The sequence below is a fragment of the Cupressus sempervirens genome, chromosome 9 (assembly GCF_028749045.1).
Source record: "Cupressus sempervirens isolate cs-2001-9-10 chromosome 9, ASM2874904v1, whole genome shotgun sequence".
Lineage (NCBI taxonomy): Eukaryota > Viridiplantae > Streptophyta > Pinopsida > Cupressales > Cupressaceae > Cupressus > Cupressus sempervirens.
Genome location: NC_143126.1, coordinates 50245677 through 50259221, shown reverse-complemented (window position 1 = coordinate 50259221; position 13545 = coordinate 50245677). Strand labels below are relative to the sequence as shown.

The following is a 13545-nucleotide window of genomic DNA, read 5'->3' as shown; positions in this document are numbered from 1 at the left end:
CCAAATTGATTCTTGAAATACTTGAAAATACCAACATTGTGACACAAACTAGAACCATTTAACATTCAATGTAGTAACATAGTACACAGTAACATAATACTAGAGTAACATTCAAAAATCAAAATTCAGATTATCAGCAAATAGGATTTTTATTTATATTAGTTCTATCAAACATTCAAATATCATAAAGATGATTACAAGGAGTAGCATGATATGAATCATTAATATCAAAGTGAGTACAAAATCATGTGGAAATGAAATCATGTTGAAATGTATTGAAGGAAGGCCTCTAATCGTCCCCCAAGAGAAAGTCCTCATCACTAGAACTACTGGAGTCCTTATTGTCAAGTTCCACCAACAGAAAACCAGCCAACTCTACATTGGTTTCTGCTGCAATCTCATCCTCATTAATCTGATATGGATCTTTTGGATCTACATCCCTTTGTGCTGCTGGGCTTTCTTTGTACACGCACGTCTTGCAATCTACAATACACAAGACACTATGTAAAGTAACTAGCTTCTCTGCTCTCTTAGAGGTAAGTGTGTTCCTCTTAACAGAGTTCATGAAGCTATAAGTAGATCACTTACTCTCTGCAATTGAGGAACTAGAAACCTGAGAGAGCGAGAAACGTAGATAACAAGAACTAGTCATGTGCCAAAAAACATTTTGCTCTGTGCAGGAAAAAAGCACGATATAAAATCTGGAAAGCACAATCGGTTATTAGACCTAGAAACCCTTGGTCGCATGTGTTAAGGTTAAAAATGTTGTAGAAAGATTCAAGCGATGTGAGGATGCCCTAATCACAACCAGGGAAGAGAGACACCATTCCCGTAATATGCAAAAATTACTAGCCACAGGTAGGAGAAAAACGCCCAAATATTGAGCAAAAAGAACACGTGTGAGTAGAGAATTTCCAGGTCGTAGTCCTATGCAGAGGTAAAAGAACATGCGCCATTTTCCACACAAAAGCTTTGGGAATTTCCAGAAACCCTTGCATGGAAGAAAACCTTGACCCTTGACATGGTTGGAATAGGAAAAGAATCATGGAATACTTGAAAAGAAATGCAATTTGTGCATATTAAAGAACGCCTTGTAGAGAAGAAGAAACCCTATGCGATCTTTCTCAATAAATCCACAATTCTTCTGAAAGCAACAGAGCCATGAATCCTGAAAACAGTATCTGGAATTTTTTTCTGAAAACCTTCTATGATTTCTGCTCAAAGAAGAAAACTTCAGACAAAAAAGCTTCTGACAGAATTTTGACAAAATTTGTTAGCTAAGCAACCAGAGATATTATAAATTTTAAATTAAAAAAATCTGCCAAAAATAGCTTAGCCTGCTGTGGTACCATGTTATTTTAAATTGATATATACAATAGAGACAAAAGCCTCTACTTATAAGATTATAAGAGAATGTTTCTAAGAGAAACAATGGTTAACAAGAGAAAAATAAACTTACTAGAACAACTAAGATGACCGTTACGGAAACATTACAATACTATTTTAATATGAACTTTGATGCAAAGATCATAAAAACACTTCCAAACACTTAAAGCAAAATCAAACATGCTTAAATTAAACAAATATCATTTCCCATAATAAAAAAGAGAAAGAGATTCCAGCTTTGACATATTTCATGTGCCTAGTCAATACGAGCATTGAATTCAGGTTTCTCTAGCTAGATTTAAGAGGGTATAAACTGTGTGATCTGTGTTTATTGAGCTAAAGAGAAGTAATGCATTAGAACCTGACATGTTCAAAACACTTTCCGTTCTAGAAAGTCTCAAGAATAAACTTTTGCTGGGCATTACCACTCTGCTTATAACTTCTACAGTAATCTAGACTTTATGATAGATGTCCAAGTATACTCAATTTGAAAAATCTATACATAACATTTTCTAGGCTAGTGAAACTCAGGGTGTAAATACCTACAAGATTCTTTAATTGTTCGAGGTTAATATCTTGGTTGCTAGAAATACTTACTGATATTCAACTATGTTCGCAATCTCTAGTGCATGGCTATGCATAGGTTGCTTTTAGTAGATTCTGGTGACCTTGGGAACTCTCTAAATCACAGTAGAAAACCACCTAGCCCTGGAAATGTTTAAGGTCCAGTAGCCTAACCTTTTTACACCCGGTAAAAGCTTTTGCCCTACCTGGAAGGTCATTATTTAAAAAATAATATAATAATATGAAAAGATAATGCTTAACATTGAGTAATGCAAAACATCATTCACTTAAAAGTTGTAAAATATTCATTTTCTTTTATATATATATATGTCAATGTGAAAATTAAAGTCCATTTCTGAGCTCCCAGCATAGCCATCCTACACACTTGACCCATGAGACCCTATATATATGATGACCTATTTGAGATTCAGGTTCAAGATTCCACCGTGGAGCAACTTCAGGTTTGGACTGAGTGGTGCAGGCTTCTCTCTTCAATATTTCTCAGTTTTGTTTTTGATGCAATGGATATCATAGGCCATAATGTACACCAAAATCTGTTGGGAGTATTCATATATTTAAAATGTTTCTTTTTCAATTCAAATCTTCTTTTGTACTCATTTGTTCATCAAAGTAGCCTGTAATTGATTACTTTGTTATGTCTTTAAAGTTGATTTAGTGAGAAGTGCATAGAGAGAACTTAGAATACTTCCCTAAGTCTGTAGAATTGGAGTGAGTCCAAAATTGGCCTGTTTGAGTTGTGCTATTACTTATTCTGGCAAGCAGGGTTGATACACCCATTGGTAAACACTTGAGACTCTCTAACTTTGAGAAAGTCACGAGGCAGCTATTCTGAGACCTTCAAGAAATGCCAATGCTGCTACCCTATTATTAGACTTAAATCAATGATAGAAAGAACTGCCTTTCAAGAAAGACCCTTTGGGGAGCTAATCAGCATGCCAGCTTCTGCTGGATCAAAATGGCCTTTGAGACTCCATCAAAATTCGACTTTATAAAACCAACATTAGGCACTTTCCAAGAAACTTTATGCTTCTTATTCTCGAGAAAACTATTACAAGAGGTCTATTAATGCTTCCTTTATGCATTCAATCTTTCCTTTTGCTGTTTTAAGATGAATCTAATTCTTGTACATTAGTAATTGATGCATGTTTTCTTGAAAGAATGTGGAGAAATAAATCAAGAATGTGGAGAAATGAATCTTTCTTTCATCTATTTTGACAGGTTGGACTCCATCATAAAATAAGGGATGATTTGATGATTTATCCAGGCTATATTCCAGGAGAAAGTACTGAGCCTATTCTTTTACATTATGGTTTAAGGTTTACTGTTGGAAATTGGTCCTTTGACAAGGCACAACATCACAATGATGAAATTGTCTATGACTGCAATCGCCTTTTCCCTCTGCCTCCATATCCCAAAGAGGTGAGACATCTGAAGTAAATAGAGTTTTCTCTTATTTCAGTTAGCTACAATTTATATTTTTATTTGTAAGCTAATTTTGTACAGAGCATCAGATATCGTTCATCTGAACATATTTGGACGTTGAGAAAAACCTCCTAAGTTGCTATCAATATTTTCTAGAACAATGAGAAAACCTGATTATTTCAGAAACTAGCGGTTGCAATTCTTCATGCTTGCTAAAATATTGCTTATATACAAATCTAGAAATGTTGTATGGATTCTTAAGATAGAGGGTTAGTTTTCTGATGCAGGTGCAAATGATGGAAGCTGATCTGAGCAGAAGGCGAGGCTTATTTCTGAGCATTGAATGCATTAATACAATAAATGAAGGTCTTCTGATTCATCACGAGTCACGTGGATGCCCAAAACCAACCCGATCAAGATATTTGAACTTTTTGAAGAGCAAGGTGTTTTCTTCCTTGACTAGGCCAAAAACAGTACATATTGACAGTAAAGATACTGAAAGTGCAACCAAGGAATTTTCAACTCAAGAAGTTGGGAGCATATATTATCCAAAAATACATACAATTTTCTCCACCGAGTGCTCTCCGTATTTTGATTGGCAAACTGTAGGATTTATGCATAGTTTCAATCTGAGTGGGCAGCCAGGTCGAGTTACACGCTTGCTTAGTTGCGCAGATGATAAACTGAAGACATATATAGGTCACGATCTGGCACCTACACATTATGTTCCTTCAATGAGTCTTCATCCTTTAACTGGGGATTGGTAAGATTACGTTTTTTTACTTGACTTTGATAACCATTACTGTATTATTAGAATAAAAAATGGATTTGAACACAAACAGGCAACCTCCTGGACTGAGCCCAGAGCATTCCTGTCATCTCCAAAAATTGTCATGTAGTTAGTGCTTATAGAATTGAAATAAAGTTGCAAGGCTTTTCCTTCCTCTAGAATTGCTTATTTAATCATTATATCTCTTCCACTGGTCTGTGTTACCAAGGGGCAAATCCCTAGCGCATAGAGCATAGATCTGGATGAGGAAAGCATAAGAATGTTAAGATATTCAACATAAAGGTTTACATAATTCTTCCTTTAGAATTGAGAGGAAACTCACCCTTGAACTAGCATACCACAGGTAATGTATGAAGATAAACAACCAATTAAGTGAAAAGTTCAGAAAGAACGAATCCTGTTCTTGGTTTGAAAGGTCAGAGTTTAAACTAGTCATTGCATGCTTGTTTGTATCAAAGTTACACATATTATTGCTTTTTCAGGTACCCTGCAATCAATAAGCCTGCTGCTGTGCTCCATTGGCTTAATCAAGCAATAATAGATGCCGACTATATAGTCATTTTGGATGCAGATATGATAATGAGAGGCCCCATTACACCGTGGGAATTTGGAGCAGAGCGTGGGCATCCGGTATCAGCTCCTTATGAGTAGGTTCCAATTCTTCCTTGATTATTTCCACAGTACGTATAGAAATATGCTTCCTAACCACTGGGCAGTTCTATTTCTGGGCAACATTTTCATCATGTTGTTTATAAAGTTTAGTTTTATTTCTGATCTGCTTAAAACAACATATTTCTTATGTGTCAATATCATGCTAGCTATCTCATTGGGTGTGATAATGAGCTGGCACAAATACACACAAGGCATCCAGAAGCATGTGACAAAGTTGGTGGTGTTATCATCATGCATATTGATGATCTTAAAAGTTTTGCACCACTCTGGCTTCACAAAACAGAGGAAGTTAGAGCTGATAGAGAACATTGGGCAACTAATATCACTGGAGATATTTATGGACAGGGTTGGATAAGTGAAATGTATGGGTATGCTTTTGGCGCAGCTGAGGTTCGTGCTTTGTCATTAAAGTAGGTTGATAGTGGTAGTTCTATTTGATATAGCTTGATTTGTTGAGTCATCTGCTGTGTTCATAATGAACTTATTTATATTTATAAGTTATAACCATACATTTTTGCATTAAGTCAAAATTGATAGCATATAAAATTTGAACATTTTACAATAATTTTTTCTGTGTTCCAATACTGATTTGTTTGTACCATCTAACAGAGTTATTTGTATTGTTTTTTCTCAATTTCCACATGCTTGCATAAAGTCGAAATTGGTAGAATGTTAAGATTGTTACTAAGATTTTTTATAAATTCACCATACTAATTAGTTTGTACCGTCTAAACAGAGTTTCCAGTATTATTTCTCTCAACTTCCACACTGTTTTCATAATTGTTTCAAAATCCAAGGCATGTGATACCATAGTTCAAAAACTCTGACTCAATGACTTAGCATCTTAATATGTTTTTTTTCTTTCAAAATCCTTTCCAAAACTTAACTCTATGCAAATACAGCTACAAAATGTATCAAATGAGTGTATAGAGCATTGGGGAAGTATATTCTATTATATTTGAATACAAAATATTGAAAATGGGAAGAAAAAAAAGAACAAAGAGCATGAGTTGCAAACACCCCAAATTAATCAAGCATCTTTAACACAAATGATTACTTTCTATGACTAAAAAGCCATTCAACTAATTAACTATCTAATTCACTAATTACCAACTCATAATTAATAACTAACTAAAAAATAACATATTAATTTATATTACATTATTCTATGCCATGCATTATAATTCCTAACACCTCCGTTTAGTGCTGACATAGGGACTTTATTTTGGTGCGGTAATTTCGACAATTGACTTATTTCATATTTGCCCCCTTCAATGACTTATTCTTTTGATGTTGGTTTCTATCAATAATGCACCCAATTACATTGTTCTGCTGCGAAATCTATTATGCCTTTATGGTTCCATAAAAAAAGATAAATTAAATTAGCAGTAACCATTCAAATATCTCTTTCTTCTGCGTCAAACCACAAATAATTAATATTTGTGTTATTCTCAAATCAAAATGGTTTTTGGGGTTTGTTCTCCTTTTCATCAGCTTTCAAAACATTTTAAATTTTATAAAGAAATGAGAAAGATAATGCAGTTTTGGTGAGATTGTGTTAACTGCGATTTGTAAATAAAAAACAACTTATCAACAACATAGTGACATAAATTATATGCCATTATTGAAACAAGTAATATGTAATATGCATCCTAGTTTGGTCTTATTTTTTCTGATTTAATGCACAGTTTTATGTGTTCGACACAGATTTATTCAATTACAATAGGTTGCAGCATTTAAATATTAGGCCTTAAGGGTAATCATGCAACTCAAAAATAACATACTAAATGTCCCAGCAAATTCAAATCAATTTTGAAAATGCAGATTTCTGCTTGTGGTTTACTTTGACAGCTCGGGTAGATTTATCTGGATCCGTATCGACCAGATAGTTACACATTTCAGGGACATTTTCATTGCAATTTGCTACTTCCTGCTTGCCTCCTCGTCCTATGCTATACACGATACACAAGAGGGGGACCCTTACCAAGATTTACATGATTGTTTTGCTTGGTTTTTGGCCATGGGTGACTAAAATGCACGAACCAAAGACCACCAGAGCCCCCTCCATGACCAAATGACAGATTCGGTTTGTACTTCTGAGTTGGATCCTTCCACTTTGGGATTACAATGTTCTTTGGAGGATAGGGAGGGAGTCCTCACAAGATACAATCATCATAACATAAGATCACAGAATCCAAGGACACTGTAAAGTTTCTTACCAGATTTCAAATTCGTGGCTGACTGATGCACAACTTTTATTGCAGGTATGAACATTGTTGACAAAGAATAGATTTGCTCCATAATTTGTATATGTTCGCACAAAAATAATAGAGATAATATACTGTTCTTGAACTTGTAATCTACGTCGATCCTTTGATATGCTTGCATTAATTGATTTCGTTGCCTTGTTTATTCGGGTGGATCAAGTATACATATCATGTGGAAGGGTGTGGGGGTGAATGGTCATGTCTCTAAATGGAGACATGAATTTTCATCCTCACACCTATTTGGTGTTAACTAATCATGCCTGATTTGTTACAGACTTAACACAAGTCTAAAATGTATTGCCAATCATTATGATCTGTAGCCCGATATAATGTATAGATCGATAGTGATCTAAATATCAAAGGAATCATAATAAGTTTCGATCATGCCTTAAATGATCTTAGAATATATATGATCATCGATTTCAACTATGCATATCACAGTTAATGTCAGACTGAAGCTACGTGCTTTAACATTCCCTCTTAGCTAGGGAAGACAAAGTGCATATATATAAGTTTTCCTTATTTAAAAATGATATCATCTAGATAAATTTAAGAAAATCAAGTCTCATGATATTCTTTCCAGTTATGGTATGTGCACATATATCAAGTCTCATGATATCCACCATAAGGGATCATGGTATATCCATATTAAATATTTTGTGATAACGTAACACATTATATGAAGTATCATCTAACATATAATACCTAGTTTTACATATCACCTAACTTCGTGATATGAGGAATCACCTAACATGTGATACTTAGTTTTACATATCACCTAACACGTGATACGTAGTTTTCCATATCACCTAACATCGTGATATGAGGAATCACCTAAGACGTGATACCGAGTTTTCCATATCACCTAACACCGTGATATGAGGAATCACGTAACACTTGATACCTAGTTTTACATATCACCTAACACCATGATATGAGGAATCACCTAACACGTGATACCTAGTTTTACATATCACCTAACACCTGTTTACCGTACAGGGTAAACAAATACTTATCACATGTGCAGTAAGATAGCACATGGAATAGATACTTTATTCATATACGCAATATGCACTCCAACTACAATGCTTAAAATAATGTTTATGATAATGTCAATAGTCCCTTTCGGACGGTGTACATATAGTTCCCTGAAGGGGTGAATCAACTGTCACGTGTCATTTCGGATACAATTCTACCCATTAGCTACACTATAGATTTTATCGACAACATCATCCCCCCAAAAAGAAAAGTCATCATCGGACGACAATTACAAAATTATTGAGACAGATTAACAAAATGGAATACATTAATTGTGACTAACTATAACAAGATAGATATTTTTTCGTCATATCACATTCACATTCCTCTCGTGCCTGCACTAAAATGGTCTCCAAAACACGTTGCATCTGTAGCCTCTGCTAACACAATACTGCCTCCCTAGCTAATTTGACCTTGATAGCCACCTTTGCCACCTTCTCTGCTTCCAACTCCTGGGTACATTGAGCCAAATGTCGTTTTACTGCCTCCAACTAGGTGGTCAGCTTCTCCCGAGCTCTCTATGCATCTGCCAAGACAACCTCAGTCCAATCAACACCTACTCCGAGTGCCTCAAAGTGTAGCACCCCTCTCGAAAGGCTTGCTCTAGTGTTCTCTCCATCCCATCAACTGCTCATACTTCCCAAGATTGATAACTGAACTGGCCAGGGGTCTAGGGGCAATGCCCCCAATGAGTTCGAGGGGCAGTGCCCTTGCGGGGTCCTGGGGTAGAGTCCCAGGCGTGCTCAAGACCAAATTAGCATCTTCAAACCCACACAAAAGTCCATTGATCACAACATTTTTGTGATTTTCATCCGATCCCATACTCTTTTTGCTAATTGCTTATGTTTTCTTCACTACCTGTTTATGTCTTTCCCTTCGGTACCATATGTTATTCATTGTGAAATGTTTTGATTTGTCGTCTTTTTTTATAGAACCTCCTATCGCCCTTCTTCTGTGTCCCTACAGTGGTTGTCCCTTGTATCAATTTATTTGTGTTTACCGTATGGTGTACTGCAACCTCCTTCCCTTCAAGTGATTCCTTACAGTGAACTTTTGCTAGCTGATGGTCGTATAGTGTCAATTTTTATCTAATATCCGTGTGGTGTATCATATACTTGCTCTGTAATCCGTACGGTGATCGTACTCCATATTCGTACGTTGCCCTCCTTGTTTGTACAGGATTCACTCCTCTCCTAATAGCCGTACGGTGTACAATATCCTTTCAGAGTGTACAGTACTATAACCTCTCCTTCAGACCAACCTTTTCTTCTTCTTGCTCATCCATATAGGCTATACGACATCTGCCAACCTTGTATGGTATGCTCATGCTTGGTTTATGCTCACCGTACCAATCCATACGACAGTCTTTCCATCTTGGCTTGCCTTCACGTCTGCACAATATCAAGTTCTCATGCTTCCCTTGGTTTGTACGGTGATCTCTTTTGGCTTCCTCGACACCCTGTTTTTATAAAGATCATACAATGCCAAATGCTTCTTATATATCTGTATGGTATGCCTTTCCTTCCAGTGATGATTGTCTAGTATATTCTTCCCTCCAAGTGATGGTCGTGTTTGTCATTTTTTTTTTTCCATTTGTTGGCCATACGATACCTTTTCCTTATCTTATTGACCGTACGATACTTTTCCCTGACTTTATCTCATTGTTCTATTAGCATGTTATGATTTTTAGCTTTAATAATTACTTGTTTGCTTTCTCCTCAATGGTCATACTATGAATTTTTTTTTACTTATATATTATTTACACTTATTTATTTTACATATATACACCAATACTTGTTATTTAAACTGTCTCTCAGTTGCTGGTCTGCGGGGGCACATTACTTCTTTCATGATAGATTTTCAACTTTGACCCATTCACTGCATCAGCCACTTCCTGTCAAGTGTCCATAATTTGATTGCCCCATTATCGCTAACTTCACGGATCTTGTATAGTCCTACCCACTTCATTTTAAATTTGCCTAGTCTGATCTTGTTGCGCCCATTATAATTCAACACTAGTTGCCTCAGTTGAAATCTATTTAACTTCAAGTGCTTGACGTGCCATGCCTTATGTCTGTTCTGTGTAACCTCCGTGGTCCATTGTGCTTGCACTCATCGCTCATCAAGTTTATTTAAATTATATAGTCTTTTCCTTAGGCCTTCCATATCTCCTGGTTTGTTTTCGATCATGATTCTTAAACTTGGTACCATGAATTCCGTCGGCTGTCACTCCTTGCTATCAATAACTGTATTTTTTATTCTAGAACCTTCACTCCATACTGCTGAAGATTTTATTAAGCCCTTCCTCTTTGTTATGATGTGTTTTCTTTGTTGCCGACACCTTTCTACTAAATCCGTGGTGCGGTGTAACCTTTTCTTTCGGTGCGATACATTCACTTTATACCTTTCCTTTTGCTGGGTTTGTATGGTATGTTCTTCCTCTTGTACTGGCCATATGGTATGTTCTTTCCTTCAGCTTCAGCCGTAATCGCCTTTCCTTCTTTCGCTTCTCTGTATTCCTTTGGACATTCATTTTCCTCTCCTTTATTACCTTTGTCAACCTTTAACATATTACAGCTTGGACATAGCTCGTAGTCATGAATCTGCCAATGGAGTAGGCCGTTCACCGCGTCTAAGTCATCATCGTTAGACCCTCCTTCTAGTCTCAATACTCCCTCTTCATTAGGTTCCATTCTCTTTTTCCCCTCGTCGTCCCCTCCACCTTCTCCTTTGAAATCCGATGACACTGCCTCCTCACCTATTGTCTGTGTGTGTAAGTCAATTACAAATCTTTGGCCTCTACATTCCATGGATAGGGTATTTTGTTTCCAATCATGTTTCACCTTTGCTTGTACCAGCCAGCCTCGTCCAAGGATGGCGTTGTACCCTTTCTTTTTAATGGTATCCAACATGAATGGTTGTGTGCCTATAGTTACAGGTTGTCCCATTAGAGTCCTTAGGGGCTTAATCTTGCACTGGTCGATAGTGAGTAATTGAAATGTAGGTGGCCACAATGTGGGTTATCCCAACTTTTTCCATATATCCTTGGGTAGTACGTTTACTCCTGACCCTCTATCTATGATTGTGTCCGTAAATACGGTTTCCAGTATACCCATCTCTACTACTGCAGGATGTCTTCCTGTAGTGAGTGCCAGTAGCATTGGGTCTACTGTAGTCGTTCCACTACCATCCTTTCCTATTTCTTCCATTGCTTTCGGGAGTGGTGTCATGTTCAGTATCATTGTTCAAAACTAAGGCATTGTAAGAAGGTCATTTAACTTCATAGGAACTTCCATTTGCATTAGCTGCCTTATAATATTTTGTTCTACCAGGTTCCTCTTTGAGATGCTGACAGTGTCTTGTTTGTAATTTTTCCGTTTCCATTTGTTTTTCCAACTCCGTTCGTGCTTGTTACAACTTCTCCCTTTCTTCCTCTGCATCTGGGTACATTGCCATCTTTGCTTGTTCACGAGTGATGGCTAGTATCTCCTCATCACATGCTTCGATGCTTAATAAGTTCACCCCTTGCTTAGGGCATTTCGAATCCTCGTGGTCCCCCAGACCACACCATCTACACAATAGTTGTGGCATTTCCTTTGTGGTACAGTCTCTGGCGAAGTGCCCTTAAAGGTTGCATGCACGACATTGTATCATTGGCCGTCAACTTGAGTCGTATTGTATTCGACTTCGGCCTCCATTGTTATTTTGATTATTATTACCACCTCGTTCGAGCCAGTTATTGTTATAGTATCTTCTTGAGCTTGCATCACTATTCGTGTTCGTTCCTGCTCCTGCCGTGGATAATTCTTGCGTTAGTAACACTTGCTGGTGTCCCTTCGTTTTCATATTGAATGGGCATTCCTTTGTGGAATGTCCCACAATCTGGCAGATATCGCAAAATTGTTTTTTGGACAGGAGCCCTTTGTGTGGCCTTCCTCCTTATAGTTCGTACACCACAATTCCCTTTTCATCGAGTCAGGATTCTTTTCCAGATTTTTAAACTCCATCATCCGTAACATATCCTTCTGCAATGCTCGAACCTTCTTACTGGATTCTTTGTTGTTGCTACTACTTTCGGAAGATGAATTGTCTAAGTCTGACGATTTGTGTTTCTTCTTTTTGCTTGTTTTTTGCTCTCTCCAGATCCATCGCCCAATTATATGTATCTATGTATGATGGTGGAGGTACAATTTTCATCTTTTTCTTCAGCGCCGGCTGTAGCCCTTCAACAAACCATCTTTTCTTTAATCTGTTCGCTGGTTGGCTCTCCATCTTCCCCACCAGCTCCTTCAGCGTTCTTGCATATACTCGGATTGTTTTGTTCTTCCCCTGTTTCGTACTGTATATTTTTGCTACTATTTTGTTATCATCCTGTAGTAGTCGAAATTTTGCTATGAATTCTTTCTTAACGTTTGACCATGTAGTTAATTTCTGAGGATCAACATCTGCAAACCAATCAATTGCTACACCCCGTAGGGTCGCTGAAAATTGTCGGATCTAGTCATCTTGGTCCGTTACACCGTTCGCCATCCAGATCGTTTCACATGGTTTACAATGTTTGATTGGATCGACCGTCCCATCACCATTGAACTTCGACAATTTTTGCTTTGGTCTTGCCATTGCTACTTTCTTCTGATTTTGTGGTACTTGTGTACTCGCGCTATTTTGAGCACTCGCATTGTTCTGAGTACCCACGTTTTGAGCACTTGCGTTGTTCTGCACAACCGCGCTGCTTCGGATAACCGCCCTACTCTGGATATCCGTGTTACCCAGTGAGAAAAGATCTTCGTCAAGCGAAGTTGTTCAATTCTCTGCTTGTATCTGTTTGTCAGGTGTATTGAGAACAAAGAGTTCACTCCACGCTTGTGCTCCTTCGACATTTCGAGCTGTGCGAGTTACTTCCCTTTTATTTGGATTCTCTACCCTCGGCGTATACAAGTTAAGGAACTCTTCCCTTGTCTCTTCCATTAAATTCAATCGTTGTCGAGTTCCTTCTAGCAATTCCTTAGCACTCCTCGGTCTGCTAGGTGAATGCACTCCCTTCGTCTGTGCTCCTTCATCCCCTCGATGTCCGTCGATAAGCTGTTGAAGCTTCTGTTTGTGCTTTGCCTGTTGTGCTAAAGTTAATACTTCCTATGCTGTGTGTATTGCATCCTTATCCTTTATCTTATTCCTATCTTTATTAAGCAGATTCGGCATTAATCTTCATAACACTTCCTTTGTTCTGGGTTTGACTGGCAACGGTGCCAAATGTTTACCATATAGGGTAAACGAATACTTATCGCATGTACTACAATAAGATATCACACGGAATAGATACTTTATTCATATACGCAATATGCAATCCAAGTACAATGCTGACAATAATGATTATAATGATGTTAA

General features: G+C 37.3%; 1 protein-coding gene across 3 annotated transcripts in view; it reads left to right on the top strand.

Annotated features, from left to right (window-relative positions):
• The window catches only part of LOC149537562 (peptidyl serine alpha-galactosyltransferase), a 107959-nt gene that overhangs the window by 56536 nt on the left and 37878 nt on the right, over window positions 1-13545 (top strand). For all 3 annotated transcript variants that reach the window (XM_089798966.1, XM_089798965.1, XM_089798964.1), the window contains exons 5-8: window positions 3190-3390; window positions 3681-4156; window positions 4666-4830; window positions 5002-5245. In XM_089798966.1, coding sequence (XP_089655092.1) covers window positions 3190-3390; window positions 3681-4156; window positions 4666-4830; window positions 5002-5245 — 1086 coding nt within the window. The remainder of the gene's footprint in view (window positions 1-3189; window positions 3391-3680; window positions 4157-4665; window positions 4831-5001; window positions 5246-13545) is intronic.